Source organism: Hermetia illucens, chromosome 2 (assembly GCF_905115235.1).
Source record: "Hermetia illucens chromosome 2, iHerIll2.2.curated.20191125, whole genome shotgun sequence".
Taxonomy (NCBI): Eukaryota; Metazoa; Arthropoda; class Insecta; order Diptera; family Stratiomyidae; genus Hermetia; species Hermetia illucens.
In genome coordinates this window covers 138,362,174-138,382,553 of record NC_051850.1, presented here as the reverse complement: position 1 = coordinate 138,382,553, position 20,380 = coordinate 138,362,174, and the positions used below count along the sequence as shown (strand labels likewise).

At 38.6% G+C, this 20,380-nt stretch overlaps 1 protein-coding gene across 2 annotated transcripts in view; it reads right to left on the bottom strand.

Moving 5' to 3' along the window:
* Nucleotides 1–2,596: 2,596 nt before the first annotated feature.
* Nucleotides 2,597–20,380, bottom strand: part of LOC119649649 — a 33,834-nt gene continuing 16,050 nt past the window's right edge. For both annotated transcript variants that reach the window (XM_038051903.1, XM_038051904.1), the window contains exons 3-4: nucleotides 18,956–19,131; nucleotides 2,597–5,220 (exon numbers count right to left, since the gene is read on the bottom strand). In XM_038051903.1, coding sequence (XP_037907831.1) covers nucleotides 3,481–5,220; nucleotides 18,956–19,015 — 1,800 coding nt within the window. In that variant the 5' untranslated portion in view covers nucleotides 19,016–19,131 and the 3' untranslated portion in view covers nucleotides 2,597–3,480. The remainder of the gene's footprint in view (nucleotides 5,221–18,955; nucleotides 19,132–20,380) is intronic.

Below are 20,380 nucleotides of genomic sequence, written 5' to 3'. Positions count from 1 at the left end.
CGCTTTGTCGGGCTTCTGTTTCAAAGCAAACGTGAGAGGCTTATGGTCCGTGAACACTGTGAACGGCCTGCCTTCTAGGGAGAAATGGAAGTATTTGATGGACAGGTATGCGGCGAGCAGTTCGCGATCGTAGGTGCTGTAGTTCCGTTGAGCGGGATTCAACTGCTTCGAGAAGAAGCTCAACGGCTGCCAAACTTGGTCCACCTTTTGGTGAAGGGCAGCACCTACTGCGATGTCAGAGGCATCAACAAAAACGGCTAGGGGTGCATCTTGTAGAGGAAATGCCAAGAGTGTAGCATCAGCCAGTTGCTGTCTGGATTTATTGAACGCGCAGACAGCCTCTTCAGACCACACAATTTCTCGTGTGTCTTTTGTTTTGGGGCCAGACAAGTACGCATTCAAAATGGACTGGTGATGGGCGGCCTTGGGCAGGAAACGACGATAAAAGTTTAGCATGCCCAAGAACCTCCTCAACTCCCTCACTGTTTTTGGACGCGGGAAGCTTGTAATTGCTTGCACCTTGTCTGGGTCGGGCTGTATTCCTTCAGGGGAAATGGAGTGACCGAGGAATCTCACCTGTTTTTGAAGGAATTTGCACTTCTCAACGTTTAAGACTAAACCGGCCTCAAGGAGACGTTGAAAAATGCACTCGAGATGGGCTAAGTGCTCAGACTCAGTAGAAGAAGCGACCAAAACATCATCCAAATAGACGAAACAGAAATCGAGGTTTCGCAGGACTGAGTGAATGAACCTTTGAAAGGTTTGCGCCGCATTGCACAATCCGAAAGTCATTCGGGTGAACTCGAAGAGCCTTGCTTGTAATCGAAGAAAACTTGGCTGAGAAGGCAGCGTGAGTCGTGGGAAGCGGAGCTGGGCTTAGAATTCACACTATTACCATCGATTACACGGCGGCTGCTGCTGTGGCGATGGTTGTGGCCGGGGCTGCGTGTTTTCTCCTTCGGGGTCACCAATTTGCTCTACTTGTATAACTTTTTAGGATAATAATATAACTTTTTAGGATAATTTTCCTCGAAATTGGAAAGCTCTTCACTTTATTCGTGTTTCAAGCAAATGACTCACAAACTCTCGTCAATTTTAAATGAGATAGAATTTTCTAGCGCGAAATTTACCGAGTTGTAATTGATTACAATATTTTGAATTTAAGAGGAAAACGCGAGTGTTCACCGCCGCGGTTGGAAACAGAAGAGACCGACTTATTTCCATGCGGTCCTTACTGTCCCAACCAACGGCATTTTTCCACCGCTAATTCTCCACTCCCCCGGTGCGAAATAAATTTCGAATGCCGCAGATCCTGCCGCGCCACAACATCATCGCCAATTCGACTCGCTGCGCGCTGATGCAACAAAGAGCAGGCGAGTCCCTTGCATGCGGCTGTTTGCAAGGCAGACTGTAGGTTGACTCCACTTAACTTGAAGGATCGATCTTTCAATCCTCTGAGTGGGGTGAAGTCGGACCAAGAGCCGATCGATGAATGGAAGTCGAAGACAATGTACGGTAAACACGTGAATTGTCTTTGGCAGCCATTTGTCGATTTGCATTTGTCGGACAGATGGCTATGTGCTGGGGAGCTCTTTGCTGAGACGGAGGGGTTCATGTGTGCAATTCAGGACGGCGTGGTCGCCACCCGAGCTTATAAAAAGCTCTTCATGAAAGAACGGGTGGAGAACGACTAGTGTAGAATCTGTGGTTCGTCGTTAGAGACGTTGGACCATCTCATTTCTGGCTGTACTGTTATGGCACCGGTGCAATACATCATCAGGCATAATGCTGTATGTATGGTTATCCATCAAAACCTTGCATGTAAGCATGGGCTGATCACGGGAACATGTCCGGTTTACCGATATGAGCCGCAAGCAGTACTTGATAGTTCTGCTTACAGCATGTATTGGGACCGGCAAGTTCTGACTGGTCGCCATACTTGACATAACAAGCCTGACGAACTGTTAGTTGACAAGACGGGTCGCTTAACATATATCATTGATGTTGCTATCCCCCATAATATTATAGCAACATTGAGCGAAAATATGTGAAGAAGAAGGTGAACTATGAGCCATTGGTTCGGGAAATCAAAGAAACTTGACATCTCGAACGGATGATTGTATTATCCCATAATATTTTCAACTACAGGTATTATATCTAAATCCCTCACAGCTTTTCTTAATATCCTGGGACTTTCGCATTGCATGGTTCAAACTATACAGAAGTACACCATTCTGCTTACATGCTCGATGTTGTCGGGGCCACTGGTCACTACTACCAGCGCCCCTTTAGTTTTTAATTAGGTAGGATCGTCCGAGCCTAAATGCTTGGCATTTAGTGCTAGTATTAGCTCAAATCCGGCATCTGCCGAGATTGTGATAATTCAGAAATGAATTCAATAAATAAAAATAAAAATCTCTCTGGTCATCCTTATATAAAAAAGTATCAATTGTTTCATATCAGAAATATCCAGCTTCCCTTTTCCGATAGTTTTATTTAAGAATTAGAAAGATTGATGGAATAATTATGTAACATCACGCTTCAACTTGATTGTGGTCTACTTCTCCCAATTGTAATTATAAATATGAAATTGTTATTATAATTTTCTTTATTTTGGACAAATATTATTACAAAATATAACAATACTTTTTAAATATTTACAATCAAATTTAGTACGTGTTCTCTTAATTTACTCGACATATCAATCATTTACGTCCATCTATTAACTTTCCCTTATTTTCAGTTACAAAAAAACCCCACTAGAGACAATGCAGCTTGGGTTACTGGCTGTCCCTACAATATGACTCGCATAAAAACGTATTCCTTTGTAATCCATTTAATTTTTAAAATTCCTGTTTCAAAGTGATTCACAAAAGTCATAAAAAATAAATTGAAATAACACACAAACGTAAATATAATTAATAATTATTTTTAAGACATCTTTTTACTATATTAGACGTGATGTAAGAAGTTAGGATGAAGTGGAATTTTAAAACGTAGATATATAAAAATAAATAACAATAAATAAAGCAATGATAAGGAGGTTGCGATGAAAGGAAACTGATTTTTCTCTTCGTTGCAATAACAACAAAATGGATACTCCGTGAATTGTGTAATCTATCGTAATTTGTGGTTGTTTTTAAGAATTTTAGTGAATACGTTGCTAGTCAAAAACAACAACAAATCTTACGTAAAAGCAGGCGTTATGTTCTCAGGATATGAATATAATGCGTGTTGGGACAGCGATACAGTAAAAATGAGAGACAATTTCGTATACTTTTATCTGTATGTCGTGCTCGAGACAATTAGGGTGTCTATCATTTGGCTTAAAATTGATAATTACAAACATTCTCCGTTCAAACCTGCTTGCATTATAAAATCATCCTGTACAGTTCCATTTTGTTTGTTTTTCGATAAATTTTGGTTTCTTTGCATATTAAAATTTAAATCAGTTCGTACAATACACTAAAATACAACGTTTTAGTTTACGTAGGCCATGGTGGTTCCTTTTCGATCGAAATGTCGCACTCGAACAAATAGGAAAGCAGCTACTAGGGAAGCAATTGCAAGGACTAGTAAGAGCATGACAAGACCCCCAACAAAGCTGGGAACCGACATGCAAATCGTTTCGGAATCTACTGATCGGGCAGATTGAATCACAACAGTTTCGTTGTTACTATTGCTATTAAGGGCAAAGTTAACGTCTCCCGGGGCCACAACCTGAATGGTTCGACTCGTGTTGACGTCAGTCATTTCTTGTGTATCACGCTTGTAGATCCTTGGTTTGACTACAAGGTCCATGGTTTCGCGACGTCTTCGAACTCCTCGGAGGTCATCGAGACCTTCGACTGATCGTGGTCGTCCTCCCAGTGAAACAAGGTTGCCTCCGTCAAGGTCGTCTTTCCTCTTAACAGTGCTGTATCCTGAGTGACCTGGTGGTGGTGGTGGAGGTAAATTGATGTCGTTGGGTCCTTGGCTGGAGATCTTGGGCGATGGTGAGCTGGCACCAATGTTGTCTGATGTGGTTCCAGATGATGTTTGTGCTTGTGGGGATGGGACAACATCAGCTTGGTTTTCAGAGTAGGCACCGGTAGCATCAGCTGGATGACGTGGATCTGGGAAAGCTGGAGGATATTCTGCGCCGCCACCGTAGTCTCCACCTAAAGCTCCTAATGTTGGAGCACCATATTCGGATGAGATTGTGTTTCCAACATGAGGTGGTCCATACTCAGCACCGATTCCGAGTCCGTGGGCGCATTTAGGTTCTGGGCAATTGTACCTGCAAACTTGAATAACGCATTGGAAGTGAACATTCATGGAATCTGGGAATTTGAAAGCTTGGAAATAGGCGAATGATACGACTGAGGCAGATGGTCCGAAGTTTTTGATCTTTTGGAATTTGCTCATGATCTTCGGCCTTACAACGCATCCATGTTGGTCTACAAGTTGAATTGGAGCGCGTTTTCCATCATGAGCAACGCAATTTCTTACAAGCATGTCGAATTTGTTTTCATCGTCCTTGATGGCAAGTACCATAGTCATAGTTTGACCGATCTTCACAATACCTGAGACTTCTGAAGCCCATGGACCTTTGCCTACTTGAATTTGCATCCAGCATTGTAAGTTATCACCCAAGAAGTTGGCAGTGACAGCATGCAACATATCAACTTGGAATGGTCGGAATGTAACAGCCTTTTCATAAAAGTCATACCATGTGCATCTGAGCTTCCTGGCTTGATCCCACACTTCTTGTACATAAGGATCGTATTGAATGATAATGGTATTTTCTACGTAGCTTCCAGATGGAGTTGGAGCACCATATCCTGCAACAGCATTGTGGTTCGCTGAGCTCGACATACCGCAACTATTCAAAAAGATTTCGAATGTAGCACTCAAATGTCCTGTTCCCGGTTTCAAGTGAACACAGTGCGAATCACTGTAGAATCCTTTCGAGAAGATCATACCATAGAAGGGTCTATCGAATTCAATATTGACACGCATATGCGTCTTCTCGCATTGCACCTGGAGGTTTTTAATTTGAGGACTGTCGTTTGATGTAGATAGTGGCCATGGGTCATCGGCAACATCATTGCTAGCACCAGATCCTAAGAGTGCTGGAGGTGCTCCGTAAACAGGTGCGGCAGCCGGTGGACCGTAAACGGCTCTGTGTTCTAGCGGGAGAGATGCTGAGTCAACATGTGGGCCTTCACAGTTGGTGTTCTGTTGAGAAATGAAGAGAGAATTTTAAATAAAATTTAAATAAAGTTGTATTTTGCAAATTTTCGAGGGTAAAAAGCATGTAATTATTGTTTGTCTCTTTAAGGGGGTCATCTCGTGTGAAGGTCGTTTTTTTCACTATTTTTAGAAATTTTTTGTGAAGAACTGGATTTAGATACAAATCTGAATTTTTCACCGTAGATTTATTAATATCTTGAGCTTCTGTAGTAATTTTTCCAGTCTGATCATATAGTTCGTTATTGAAATACAGAGCAATTTATACACCCATCTCCAGAAAAAGGTGTTTTTCTGCTGCGGCGGCTGCGATCATCTTAAGGAAAAAAAGTAAATGACCTTTTAACGTACAGACTTAACTACAGTTCGCAAACTAGGATTATTAAAAAATATTAAAAGCTAAATTTTTGGTGCCGTGCTAAATTTTCTTTTGTGAATTTTGCTGTTTTTTCACGGCTTCTTTAATGAATAAAAAAAAAACTACTGAATGAATCGGAATTATCCTAGTTTGCAGATCGTAGAAATATGTTCTGAATAAGTCCTGAAAATTTCAAAGAATTTCGTTGAATAGATTTTAGGCTACGATGGCAGCCGATTTACAACATGCAGTTTCGAGAAAAATGCATTTATAAAGTAGAATGCGAATTTTAGCCATAAAACCTTAACTGGCCATTAATCTACTATAGCTAGTCCATAAACCTTAGGTTTCTTGAAGAGACACATGTACAGCCTTGGCTTCAATTCTTCTCCTTTTAGCGAAGTTATTCTAATGTCATTCGGACCGATAAATACGAGCTTTATTACGGCGATCGGCATAAATCAGGCATGTGACTTATCCAGTGTTTAACACTATAATTTCCGAACGACTCCGAATATCAAAAAATCACTTTGCCCATATATTCTACAATATATCTAGATACAATTGATGTCAAAAAAAAATCCGATTCCTCGGATCCAAGACACGGGATGACCCCCCTAATATTGAATCATTTGAGAATATTTATTGAATTTGAGGGGTTTTGCCACCAAGTGTCCTTCAATCTTTCTTGTTAAATGCAATTATAGTTTTGATTTTAGAGAGTTTATTTTTTTAATTGATCCACATTCAAGGGTATTGCCTTTAAACAATGATGGTGGTATCATAGTACAATAATTCTTTTATTTACGATCTGGACAGATTTAATGTTTTTTGTGAATGCTTTTGAGTATATTTCAGATAATAAAATAAAATATTTGCTCAGTTTTTTTTATTATTATTATCGCAAGTGCGTTACAGTTGAATGGTCATTGCACTATCTTTAAACAGTTCCTATATCAATTGCATCTGCCGGTAGCTGACGTCGATTTAAATTCTTTTAAAAAATCTCCATTTATTGGGTGAGTCTGCAGTTACACCACGATCCGATACAGATTTTTAGATCGTAAGAAATCTCTTCTAAAACGAGTTAAACCTAATTTCTAGAAAATCAAATCAGCATTAGAACCATTTTTATTCTGATAAATCCAAAGAAATCTGCATAATGTGAGATGAAACCTGATTATTCTATTTTTTATGCAATTTTGGCATGATTTTGAAACCTACATAGCCAGTTATCGACTGATGCGCACGCTTGAATATGTAAAAAGACGAACAAAACATTTCTATGTAAATATGGATATAATGGAAATGGGGAGAGTGTAGATGCCCATGTGGAGTGCATTTTCTTGAATATTTTCAATTTATTGGAAAGATTTACATAGAAATTTGTGTACGGGAGTGGTAGAAATACAAAAGCAAGGTTGGGTGTCTGACTTTTGGATAGGTTTTCTTTTGATGCCTATAAATAATCTAAGTGAAAGTTTCAGAGTAGCTTTATCTATTTGAGCGAATTTATTAGCAATTTATTACTTGAGGGGAATTAAAATAGCTTTCCACACCTTGACTCGAATATTTTATACAAATTTGGGTCATCAAAACGATGCATTTATGAATCGATTCTACTAAGAAATTTCTAGAACGGAGTGGATAATCTGTAATTCTTAAATGAATTTTGTGACCGAAATTCTTGCAGGTTGGCATATTTAATCAATTAAAGTGGATTGCTGCAAAGCTGTCGCGTGTACCCCTGACACGGTTTGTTGGAAGGTTTTAGTAGTTTCATCTATGACTTAAATTGGAATCATATTCTTTATTGCTGGATTTGCAATGGATAAGAGATGATTGGCCATAAACAATGAAGTCAGGTCCACCCAACTAGGCCTGCGCTGACGACATTGACAATTAATGAAGGTAAGATGAAGTACAACATCGAATCGCATTGGTCAAACGAAAAAAATAAGGATAAGAGACAACTTTGAGACCGTTGAAAATTTCTCCTATCTAAGATCGAAAATCTCAATCGATAACAGTTATGACGATGAAATCCGCGCACGGTTGTTGGCAGCCAACGGAGCCTATTTTAGCTTACAAAAACTGTTTCGCTTGAAACGTCTCACCATAGGATCAAAGCTTTTACTGTACAAGGCAATGATCTTGCCAGTCCTTAAATTGCGAAGAAGAATCCTCCCTAGAATGTTTACCCCCTATATGAGGATGAACGATTCCATAGTCTACATAACGACGAAATCTATAAGCGTTACCACGACCGTCTGGTTGTGGATAAAATCCGGCTCAACAGGTTGCTGTGGGCGGGTCACCTAATCCGTATGCTTGAGGATGATCCAGTCCGAAAAGTCTATAAGGGCAATATGTATGGTAGAAAAAGAAGATGAAGCAGACCCTATAAGAGATGGAGCGATTGTGTAGGTCAGGACGCCAGACAGTTTTTAGGGATATCGAATTGGTGGACCTCGGCGTAAAACCGGGGTGTCTGGAGTTCCTTACTAAGGCAGGCCTACACCGGATACCAGTTGTTGCCCCGTTGATGATGATGATTTGAAATGTTGCATATACATATAAAGTGAATTGTCCGACCGGGAGGATGTCAATTATAGAAATTGCTGGATTTTACGAACTTCAAAGGAAGTTGTAAGAATAAATTAACTATTCAGCAAAAGCCCTCGGCTCTATTGTGCAAACCATCACCCCGTGAAACCACCCGAGAAAATCCACCTCCACAACTGTTTGTCGAAAGTAGCCTGATCGAACTAGAGAAATCTTTACTTGCAGTTAAATAAGCCATCTAGATAAATTATTATAAAGATAAGAGAGAGCTATGCTTTGAATTGTTGATTATTAACCGGTCTGATCCGTTTTATTTCCTTTATTCCTACTGAATTCGATCCCGATATCGTTCAGTCTATACGGTATTGTTGTTTACATTTTTCAGAATGGAGGGGGCTCCAGAACGTTAATTTTCATTACCCATTCTTGGAAAGGTCTACCACGTCTTTTTTCCTACGATACATATTGCAATTATAAAATTTCCGAGCTGGATCATCCTCACCAATACGGATTATTTCAACCTATTCAGCTACAGTTTACCCGCAGCCAAACGATTGTGGTATCACTCATAAATTTCGACCTTATATAAGCTGCGTATGGGGTCTTACATTTTTCAAAAGACGCTTTTCTCGAATGCGAATACATGAGGACTGGCAAGATCATTGTCTTGTTGAGAGACGTTTCTAGAGAAAGACTTTTTGTAAGCTGAAATAGACTCTGTCTCAAAGTTGTAGTTTCCCATTTTTATTGTTCTCATTTGATCAGTGTTATTTGATGTTGTTGATTTTTTGGTTTTTGGTACTGACGATCTGGATCAAGGTAGACTGCACGGGTTGTTCTTAGCGTAATGTCAATGTCGTCAGCATATGGCAATAGTTGAGTAGACTTAAAGAGAGAGCAGCATCGTGGATCACTTTTTCCAGTGTCAGAAAAAAAGGAAGTATTATAGGGCATCCCTTGTCTTAGACTGTTGTTGATGTTGAATGGTCTCGAGAGTGATTCTGCTGCTTTTAGTTGGTCTCGCACATTGATCAGTCTTACCAATTTTGTCGGGATACCGATTTCATAGCTGTGTACAGTTTTACATTAGTTATGCTATCATAGACGCTTTGAAGTCGATAAAAAATGATGCAACTGATGGCCACATTCCAACAGTTTTTCCATCGAGAGAGAGAAAATCTGATCTGTTGTTGATCTGCCTGGAGTGAAGCCTCTTCCGATGATGTTGTGGGCATATGGGCCTATCTGACCTAGTAGGATAGCGGAGAATATCTTATAGGTTGTACCCAGCAACGTGATATCTTTATAACTGCTGCACTGCGTGATATTCCGTTTTTATGTAAGGGACAGATAATGCCTCGTTGACAATCGTCAGGCATTGATTCGCTGTCCCATACCTTGAGCATCAGATGATGAACAGCTAGGTGTAGTTGATCGATTCCACATTTAACCAATTTGGCTGTAATTCCATCCGCTCCTGGCGACTTATGGTTTTTAAGCCTCATTGTTCCATGTTTGGTAGTGGCGCATTTGTCGATCATCCTCAGTTGGCAGGATCTCCAACTCGTCGATATTTTGGTTTTTGAGAAGTTCATAAAAATATTCAACTCATCGCTTCAATATTCCCATTCGGTCGGAAATCAGATTTCCTTCTTTGTCTCAGCAGGATGACCATCGAGGTGTATAAGGCTTCATCCTGCTGACTTGTTGGTAAAACGTCACAAACTTTTCTGTCTATGGATTTCCTTCTCCATTCGACGAAGTTCATGATAGGGCTCCGCGCTTATCCGCATTCTTTGAGAATGCTCCGTTGCTAGCTTACGTTCATCCAAGTATGTTCGTGGTGTATCAATGATAACGTTCTTCAGATGGTTGTGAAAACCATTTGCCGAATCACAGTTATATATAATATTATACACTTAGTTTTCCTATATACATTTTTATTTTTAAGAATTGGCAATACGAGGCAGATGGTTTTGTTACAAGTATGATCTGCCTATTGATCTTGTCAATTTTTTTCGTCCGTTGTTGAGCCTACGTGTTCTGTCAGCGTCTTCCATCATGATTTTGCCTTCTTTTCATGAATTTTTGGGCTAATTTCCTTTCCTACTTCAAGCTTGACCAGAGCCTTCTTCGCGTTCTCTTTTGTTTGTGCCAGGCTATTTATATAATATTATCCACATAGGCCACTATCTGGAATAATTTTTACAATAGCATACCATTTAGATCCGCTGGCATCTTTCGGATTATAAAACCCAGATGTTGAATGATGTTGGGGTCAACCCGTTGTCTTGTTTTAATTCGGAATCTGATTCGCAACATCTCTAAGCTGGTTTTTAACTCTACTTGAGCGCTGCACTGGCTCATTGTCATTCTAAGGATTATAGTAGTTTTCGCTGGAAATTGAGACAATATTTTGTACAGTACCGAGCGATCGATACTGTGGTATACATATTAAAACTTCTTTCATTATATGTATACGTACATATTTCAGAAGCTACTTACTCCCTTGAGCAGTCCTTAGGTGCTGCTAAAGTAGCGAAGTACTTCAAATGTGGTATACATGTTTAAAGTCAATGAAATTTTTATGGATATAAAAGTTATATTTCTAACACTTCTCCAGTAACCGCTCTACTGAGAATATCTTTCTATATTGAAATCTTTTTTGATATTCGCCAACAATATTGCTTGAGAAGGCTCTGATCCTTCCTTTGTTTATTTTTGATAGCATTTATTAACATTTTCACATGCTCGAGTTGAATTTCTAGATTTTGGTCCAAATAGTGAAGAGGAATTTTCCGTTGGTAATGCGTCGGGTGACATAAAGTTTAGGGCAATCGTCGACAGAAATAACGCTTCCTAGATACACGAATCGCTCAATAACCATTAGTGCATATGGAAAGAACGCCGAGACCACTCAGGCAGTTGAAATTCATGTTCAGTGTCAGTGCTTGGCTCCTTTTCCAAATCCTGAATCAACTAGCGAAATCCATGACTCTTTGAGAGCAAGTAAAACCTGTCATGTCCTTTTGCTAAGGCAGCATGAAGAACGTCACCGGTAATAAGGGGAGAAACTATGACACTATGTAGTTTTATTCTGTTGCAGCATGGCACATTTTACGCTGGTATACTTTGCTCAAATGATAGTTATTAGCTTCTCCGGAACGCCCCTTCTGCGTAAAGCATTCCAGATACACTTCCTGTTGATGCAGTGGAAAAAAATTGGCCTGTCGGTCAAGCTTTTGCAAACATCTATCCAATTGAGCGTCTCTCAATTCTGTACAGTCTGACTGAGAAAAAATTGGGGAAAAACAGGACTACCGACAAGGAAACTGTCTTGATACCATATAATCAGCAAAGAAGTGAATAGGAGACATGGAAGTGGGTTCTCTTTTTCGGAATCTTAACGACGTCTTTGCATTCCCTTTGTATAAGTGGATGTAGCAATTCTGCAGGACAAGTTCTACGGGGAGTTCGTCGAAGTCATCAGCTTTGCTCCGCTTGAACGCGTTGATAATAAAAATAATCGCCTGAATCTGCACGTTACAGTGGCTTGCCATATAACCTACAAGGGGAGGAATTTCACCGGATATTATACGTTCCATAATTGTGTTGAATCTGTGATCTTTCTGCGGCATATAGCAGCGAACCGTTTCTATTTGTGCCAGCGTCCACTTCTCTGATCCAAGTAGTGGTGAAATTTATTTTGCTATGGCATACAAGAGCACTTGGCGCAGAACAGTAGAGAAGGAGCGTGGGCGTCTCGGGAATTCGTGCGGGGAGTTGAAGCGCATTTCAGTGGACCAAATATCATATGATAATACGTAGGTGTGTTGGACGAGCTATACCCCATCATTTTGCTTTCTATATTTTTCTATTGTCAGTCCTTATGCTGTGTATGTTGACCAACACGGTATGAAATAGATCGGCGTCGATAAAATACCCTATTCGAGAATATTGTAATGTATTTTTCTTAATATGTTGAGCCTGAAGCAAACACGATATATACATATATTTTTCCATAACAACGAGGTGAAGTTCATTATCTTTGGGGGTTTGCTAAGCACTCGGGGCCATAGTGGACGAGAGGATACATGATGCTGCGATTGCTTTTGGATTTGCATCATTGAGAGCTTGATTTTGCATTTGCCCTATTGAGAGTTCAATGAAACAATTCTCATTTATTTAGGGTGAAGGCTAAGTCAACCTCACTTGGACTAATAATATTTACAATTAGGGGAAAAGGATGCTTTACTGAATTAATGATATGATGATGAGTGCTGGGAAATTCATTCAAATTATTCCTTGCTTATCATAAAAGGCAAGGACTGAAATGCGAATTCCAGAGTGTCTTCTGCTCGGAATTCCAGAGCGTCTTGTGCTCGGAATGTAGGCCGCTCTTAGAAACAGTGGAGCAGAATAGTAGACGAGGGGTGCATACCTGCTGTTTTAGTTAAGTAAGTCCAATGAAATGTCGAAAAGCCGAAAACGCGTAGCTAATCACATATCCTGGGTTTTTCTTCTGTTGATTTAATCTAACTACCAAGAAGGTTTATTGGACGCAATTGGGGTGCTTTGCATGTCTAGAAAGTAGTGAAAGTTTACCAGAAGCCTTAAGTATATGTAAGTAACAGGGGTTCTCTTGGCTATAAACTCATGTTTTTTGGATAAATACATATATAACTGAAAATAATTGTCGTGTTAGTAGTGCAAGTATTTGCATTAGTTTACAGTATTGTAGTATTTTGTAATAATATTCTACATATGTAAAGGCCAGTTCTTAGACTATTTGACCATTTGTTCCTCAAAAATTAGAAGCACTGCTTGGTGGCGAATCTTGCCCTTTCAGTGATATTCTTGACCTGGAATTTTGACCCGAAATTTCGAAGATAAATGATATGCACATTTGGCAGATACATTCGAAAATGCCGATCCTAATAGAGGAACAGTTGCTCTTCATATGTCTAGAGGAATTAATTGTTTCGATTCGAAAGGTACCTTGTCCCACGAATAATGATAATATGACTTACAAAAAAACAACCACTTGCATGTTGTTAGAATTAAGATAGATTAAGATAAGAACTAAGACCATTTGTGATCTATGATAGGTAAGATGGCATATAGGAAGTGATGCCATATAAATTCTGATGGCAATATTATCAAAGGGGTTTCCTATAACGGTGACGGTTTCCAGAAATCGATTTTTTCTCCTATGTATATAGATATATTTTGAAGCAAAATATACTGGAAGTATACTGTAGAAAATTTAGACCGAAATATAAAATATTTCCCAAGTTATAGCAAATAGAAAAGTACCGGTCAAATACAATTTCCTCTTATCTGGATTCTCTATTGCTGGCTACGCTATCCACTGGAATCTACTATCCTAATATCACCGACTATCACCGACGAGTGAGACACCCGAGGAATACAGTGCAGAACACTGAAAGAAGATTGTAAACATCTCAGGAACTTTGGAGGATCACTGAAGCGCATTTCAACAAACCATCAAAGATGGTGCGTAGACGTGGTTGATAGTTACAAAGTAGGTAGAAACCAAACCAACCATGTAAACATTTGTTTTTTATTTTACCTCTACATCGCCACAGAAAAAGGATGAAGTTTTTAGACAAAAGAATAGATAAAAATAAGGTTGGTTAAGGAAAATATCCGCAGTAATCGGGACACTTCATTAGATACTTCATATGAACAAAATTTGAGAACACTTTCCACTCCCCCATTTTACATGAGTGTTGTTTCCACAAAATACATATATTTATTAAATCTTTTATACTTGTTCAGATGTAGCACAATTATGTATAAGCATGTGTAAGAAGAAGCTCAATGCGAAGAGTTATAATTATTGAAATGGAGGTTACACGCCGGATTTTTTATGACCTGGTTAAATGTCTAGCAATTGTTAGGTAATTGCGTACGATATGAGATCATATCTCTAGCGCACTATTTGTCTTCAATTTGAGTAATCAACATTTTTGGGTTCGCACGTGTTTAACTAATGACTGCTTCGATGCATCTAATCATTTATTATTATACTTTGGCCACTTTGAGCGTGTAGCGAAGGAAAGAGATTCATATTTCAGTCAGTTTAATTGAGAGTTGCCTCATTACTAGTTCATGTATACTTTTATTATGATCTAATAGTACATACTGATTCTCGGTTACTTAGCAAAAAAGATGAATTATACAATATTTCCTCATTAGTAATTTAATTTTGATATAATTTTTTTAATAGTGAATCTCTCAGGCCCAGAGTTTTCTTGGGGATCCGGAATAGAAATTTGGAATTCATGAGTGATCTATCCACTGTCAATTCTGCCCTCTAATCACCACGCCCAAGGATATGTGGGCTGAGTGCTGACGAAATTTTTTATTTGATATTATTGATACGATCCAGGTACATATAAGCTGATAGAAGTAGATATGAGTTAATGAAAGTTTGATGCTTTCGAGTAACAATGGAAGTCAAAGAGAAGATTGGCGTGACACAGCCTCAATTTGATATTGATATTGAAATAATGATATAATCTAATGATAAAGTGTCGGGATAGCTGAGTGGTTAGAGCACAAGGCTACCGTACGGAAGGTCGCGGTTAGAATCTTACTGGTGGCAGTGGGATTTGCATCGTGATTTGACGTTGGATACCAGTCGACTCAGCTGTGAATAAGTACCTGAGTCAAATCAGGATAATAATCTCGGGCGAGCGCAAAACTGACCATAATGCCTCCTACAGAGTTTCTGTAATCCTAGTGTACCGTTACGGTCTTGAATGAAGTGCTCTAACACACTTCAAGGCCCTGATCCAAATGGATTGTTGCGTCAACGATTATTATTATTGTTATTATTGTATAGAAATCCGTGGGCGCCGAATAGTGCTTCTTAGGGGATTAGCAAATTTTCTAGTCAACACACACATTGTCAGATGTAAGTAGATAAATTTATTTTCAACTTAGCTGTCAACATTTGTCTAAGGCAGAAGTATAAACAATATGTATAGATTATTTTCACGAAATATAATTTACGATCTCAGGCTTCTGACCATCAAATGTGCTACCTTCAGTAAAATGAGAAATTTCATTGGCTTCGGTATCGCAACTCACTATTGTTGCTTATCCTAAGTATGAAATCTCTGTTATTGAGAAATGATGGTGCGAAAGGTTTTGGTATCTAATTTAGCTTGTGGTGATCATCAAATATTTGAAGTGAAAAACAGAAGGGCTACAATTTTCTTTATTTAAACGAATACCGCATTTCGAGAATCGGAAATTGTTCTCATACTCAGTGTTTATTTCTTTCATTGAGAAAGGGAACAATTGATCTCCGAAATATGGTATTTATTCAAATACATAAAGTTTTAGCCGGGAAGACCCTTCTTTTTTTAGACGCTGGCTGCTAAATTCATTCTAAAAATGGTTAATTTAAAATATTTGAAAATGAAATTAGTAAGGAGAGGAAGGGAAATTTTGATATCAGGACATGAGGTGTAGCCCTGGTGTAATTTAGCGTGCTGAAAGAAAAGAGCTAGAGAAATAAATTGGCTGAGCGTTGTCTGGTTATGCTTGAATAGAAGTTTTCGAACTGTTTATTTTTAAAATTTCTAGGAAAATCAAATCTGGCGGCCTCCTTTTGTACATGCAAAAGGAGGAGGTTTTAAGAAGAAAAATCGCAAACTCTAAATCGCGTTCGAGAGAAGAATCCTCGAAAGAATTTTTGGTTCCTTAGATCAGGTTGGTTGCTTTTTTAGCTTACATATCGACGAAATTTATGATGCCACGCCTGCCTGCCTTGTGGATCAAATCTTGGTCAATAGGCTGCGGTGGGCCATCCTCGCCTTTACGAATTAAGTGACCCTGATTCGTATGGGTGATAATGATTCAGCGTGAAAAGTCTATAAGAGCAATATTAATTGTAGAAAAAGAAGATAGGGCTGACTCCACCTCAGATGGTGTAAAATTGTGGGCCTTGGCGCAAAACCGGGGTGTTTAGATTTCTTTGGGATAGGAGGCACCCTAAGTCCACATTTGTTTGAAGTTAGACCGGACCAAATGACGAGCAACTTAGTCCTACTTTTTGTTGATCCGTGGACCCATCGTTTCGGGCATAGAACCTAAATACTGAAAATTGCAGAGGCAACTTATCAAACGCTGCCTCACCCTTTGTCCTGGAAGCAGCGTGACCAAAGGCAACATTGAAGTCGCTCTTTGTTATATTATCGTAAACATGACGTGGGTGCGGCCGTAGATGAAACTGTTAATCGTCTTTGTTCGGGATGTCTGAAGTAGATGTAGAACGAGCTGTAGGTATGTATACTAACAGAAATGGTTTGTCAGATCAAAAAAAGAAGGCTTTGATTTTAAAAATACCCCGAACATAGGACAATATTTAGAATTCCATGAGAAGCGTTTCAAGATATTTTTTGCAGGATGGTGTTGCTAAACAACTCGTGAAGTGGTATGAAAAAATAATTGGTTTTATCTGAAAATAGGAGTGTTCACCAAAAACACCTTGAAATTTTTATTCAATAATTCGCTTCACATAAAACATCTCGTGATCAGTGAAAATGGATGCATCGAATCATCAATAGGGACTAGAAATGGTATATTTACACTTACATAAAAAACCTATAATAAAGCAAGATCTCTATCCCAAGAAGACAATGACCTGTGTTTGGTGGAATTAGGAGGTTTTAGTACTCTTCAACGCTCAAGAAAAGCCTGACGGTTAACCTACACCTCTTTTCAGGCAAGCGATCTTGTTGAGGCTACTTGACTGAAAGGGGTTTGGTTGGTTTTGGGAATTTAATCTAGGTACCTGCCTTATAGGCAGAATCCCTCAGTCCTCTTTGGGCATGGATTGAGTTGGAGACCACAATCAGAGCCCCGCCGTGACTAGCACCAACGGTTTATTCTGAATACAGGCTCAGCATTCATACATTCACTGATTTAGTGGATTTAAACCCTATCTAACGCCCTTGCCGGGTTGGTTGACCAGGCATCTTGTTCCCACACCTTGTGACAAAGGAATTACTATGTTTTTCGCCCCACTTCAAACTGAATGAGAAGTGCTACTTTCGAGAACGACTGGAACCTCAAAAACTGGCTCAACTCTTTCGACACTAGATACAATCCATTCTGGGAGGCTACTAAAAGAATAACACAACAATAAACAAGTTTATTGAGCAAGCTATGCCTCTGTACCCAATCTGAAAACTTTTTGAGTTTTGGACTGCATTTTATTAGTGTGAATTTATTTTACGAACTAGGTCGATATTTTCTTTATTTTACTTTGCTAACGCCTTTAATTTTTCGCCCAATTTACCGTCGATAATGCGCTTTTATACCAAGCCTCTTCGTATGAATGGTAGATGAAATTCTTCACATTTTTCCTTATTATTTGCTCGATGCATTCGCAGAAAATCCCGTATTTAACAGCAACGGTTACACTCAATACCGTCATATCATGATTGAATTGTTAATATGCATCTAACGATTAACGCTCCTCTGTATTTGGTTAAATCTACTCAATACTTCCCAGACGTTGGCATTATCTCGGTTCACAGTAATCTAAATCGATTATACCAGATTTTTTTTTGCATCCGAAACAAGTCTCTCCCAACCGCTTGGCCGATGTTGGATTATTCTATCCAACATATGCCCGTGTGTTCCATATGCCTATCGATTTCTATCGTTTTTCTTGAATTGACTGAACGAGGCGATCTCGGACCACGCTTCCTACCTTTCAGTTTCGTAAACCTTAGTCAAACTATAATGATGTCGATCCAATTTTGCATTTCAACATCTTTAAATAAGTAAAAGCATCAAAAGAGTCCCTCTCTCTCCGGAGGTGTTTTGCGGATAGCGGTTCTGGGGAAAAGAATTGGAAACTATTTTAGATGTAAATTCCAGACGTGGATTATTTACAAATAATATTTCGCGGATTGAGAATGAAGAAATATCCAAGTGTTAAGACAAAAAATAATGTGGGTATGTGGTATTGTTGCTTTTCTCCACTGCATGCTGGTTGTAGATGGAGTTTTCGCAATAGTAAATCATAACTGGTCTATTACGGCCTCGTACGAGGTCTAGTGAGGCTTGATAACGGTCGGATCTGAACCATATCTGATTGTAATAGACGTAATTTTAAGTACTGTATTGCGATAGACCTTGGCATTGCCTGGTTAATATTGATTTAGAGTCTGAATAGTTTGTGAAAGTATGTCTTCACTTTTGTTTGTAAGTAAAATAGCAAACTCCACTAATGGTGACCGTAATTTGATCAGATACAACATTGAAATTAGGTGGCGGATAGATTTGGGGAAATAGTTTTTTTTCGCACTGTGAAATTTTACATAAGATACATTTTACAGGAATATATACATATTTCTCACTTTCGACCCAATCAATATATAATTGACGGCGTGGCCCGTGTAGATACAAGTATCTACTATGTATTATATAGATACGTGAAAGCTGAAGCCTTTCATTCGAACTTTTATCAACGCCATGGTTTCAATCCGATTTAAAGTTCCACATAAATCTTTTCTCAGCTGATTCATGTGTAAATTTTGTGAATGCCTCAACCAGAAAAATATCTGGATCATTCCATGTTCCCAGACAATACCCATACGTTGAGTTTTCTGTCATGCCTCATTACGTCTGACTTATTATTCTATTATACTCGTATTTGTTAATGTTGTGCAAAGAGACCTACAGAGAGACAAACAATAATAACATATTGCAATCACCGGTTACTTTTACTGGAAACAGTATCTAGTTACTTACCTTAAAAATAAATAGAACTAAAGTTAATGTCGCGAACAATTGTCGCGTATGATGTCCCATTTTGTTGTATGTTGTACGTTGTGGTCGTGTTGAGCAATTTTTTTCTGTGTTCTGTTTTTTCTTCTTTATTCGAACCAGTTCCGTCTGCAGACTACACACACGGTCAATGTCGGTTACTGAAAAGAAATTGAAAGAAAGATGAAAAAATAGTATTTAAAATTAGATGCAAACTTGTTTTCAAATGTTAATTAAGTTTCAGCTTGCATATATGAGATTTACATGACTGGAAAGTGAGCAGAGATACTCCGGTGCATGTGAAGATAATACTCAACAAAGTTATAGATACGTAGTCACATGAATGTATGTTCCATATCAGATATGTACATTCACACATATTTTAAAAGGGGAACAGTAGAAATTGTTTTCTTAGCTTGACGGATCCTTGGAATGTGGTCTAGAAATGTTATACATTTTAACAGTACAATTCTTAATGACACATATCGAGATGTGTGTTTCGTTTGCATAATTCCGGAATAATAGTTCCGACCTATCTATTTTTAATCAAACTATTGTCGAGTGTTATGGAGTTGTGAAAATGGTTGACAATGGGTTTTTATTATTTGTTGTGAAATGAGGTGGTTTGAATGGAAATGCAGTACGAAGTCAAACTGTTTTTGGGAAAAGCTAGTAATTTCACGCAGGATTGCGAGAAGTACAAATCGTTATCGCACAGTTGATGCGTCTAGAAAGATATTTATCTTAACTAACATTATACAGTTTCATCCATGAATTTTTATTTTATTATTTATTATTTTTATTTTGTTTTACATAAAACCTTATTAAAATCGGTTTACTTTCTGTCAATCTGTCTGTCTGTCCGCCTCACGCAGCGGTTGTAGCGATTCACCCCAAATTTGGTAGAAGGGTGGGAACTGTAACTGGGGGAGTATATTTTTCTTCTCTCAAATATAGTCATGTGGGGTATCAAATGAAAGGGTTCGATTTGTACTTTCCGATGTTAGTCTTGGTTTTGACATTTGTGGGAAAGGTGGGGAGTGTGGGGGTGAAAGTGATTATTTCTTTAACGGACCCATTTTCAGAAAATACCCAATCGAAAAATCTGAAAATAATTAGGAGGCTGCCACTATATGGTGCCTAGACTCCGAAATACCCGCCATACCGATATCTGTTCAAATAAAGCCAATAGTAATATATTACTATAATTTTTAGTAAATGGCTGTAAAACTTCCCTTAAGTTCATCCTAGCATCAGGAAATTTCGTAGCGATGGAGGCTATAACATAAAGCATGATCTACCAAGTTTGTTGCATTATTAGTAACAAAGTTATAATAGATCAAAGTTGTCGCTTCTTTACAAATTCAAGACTGAATGTGGATATTATCACATAATATATGCATATATTAT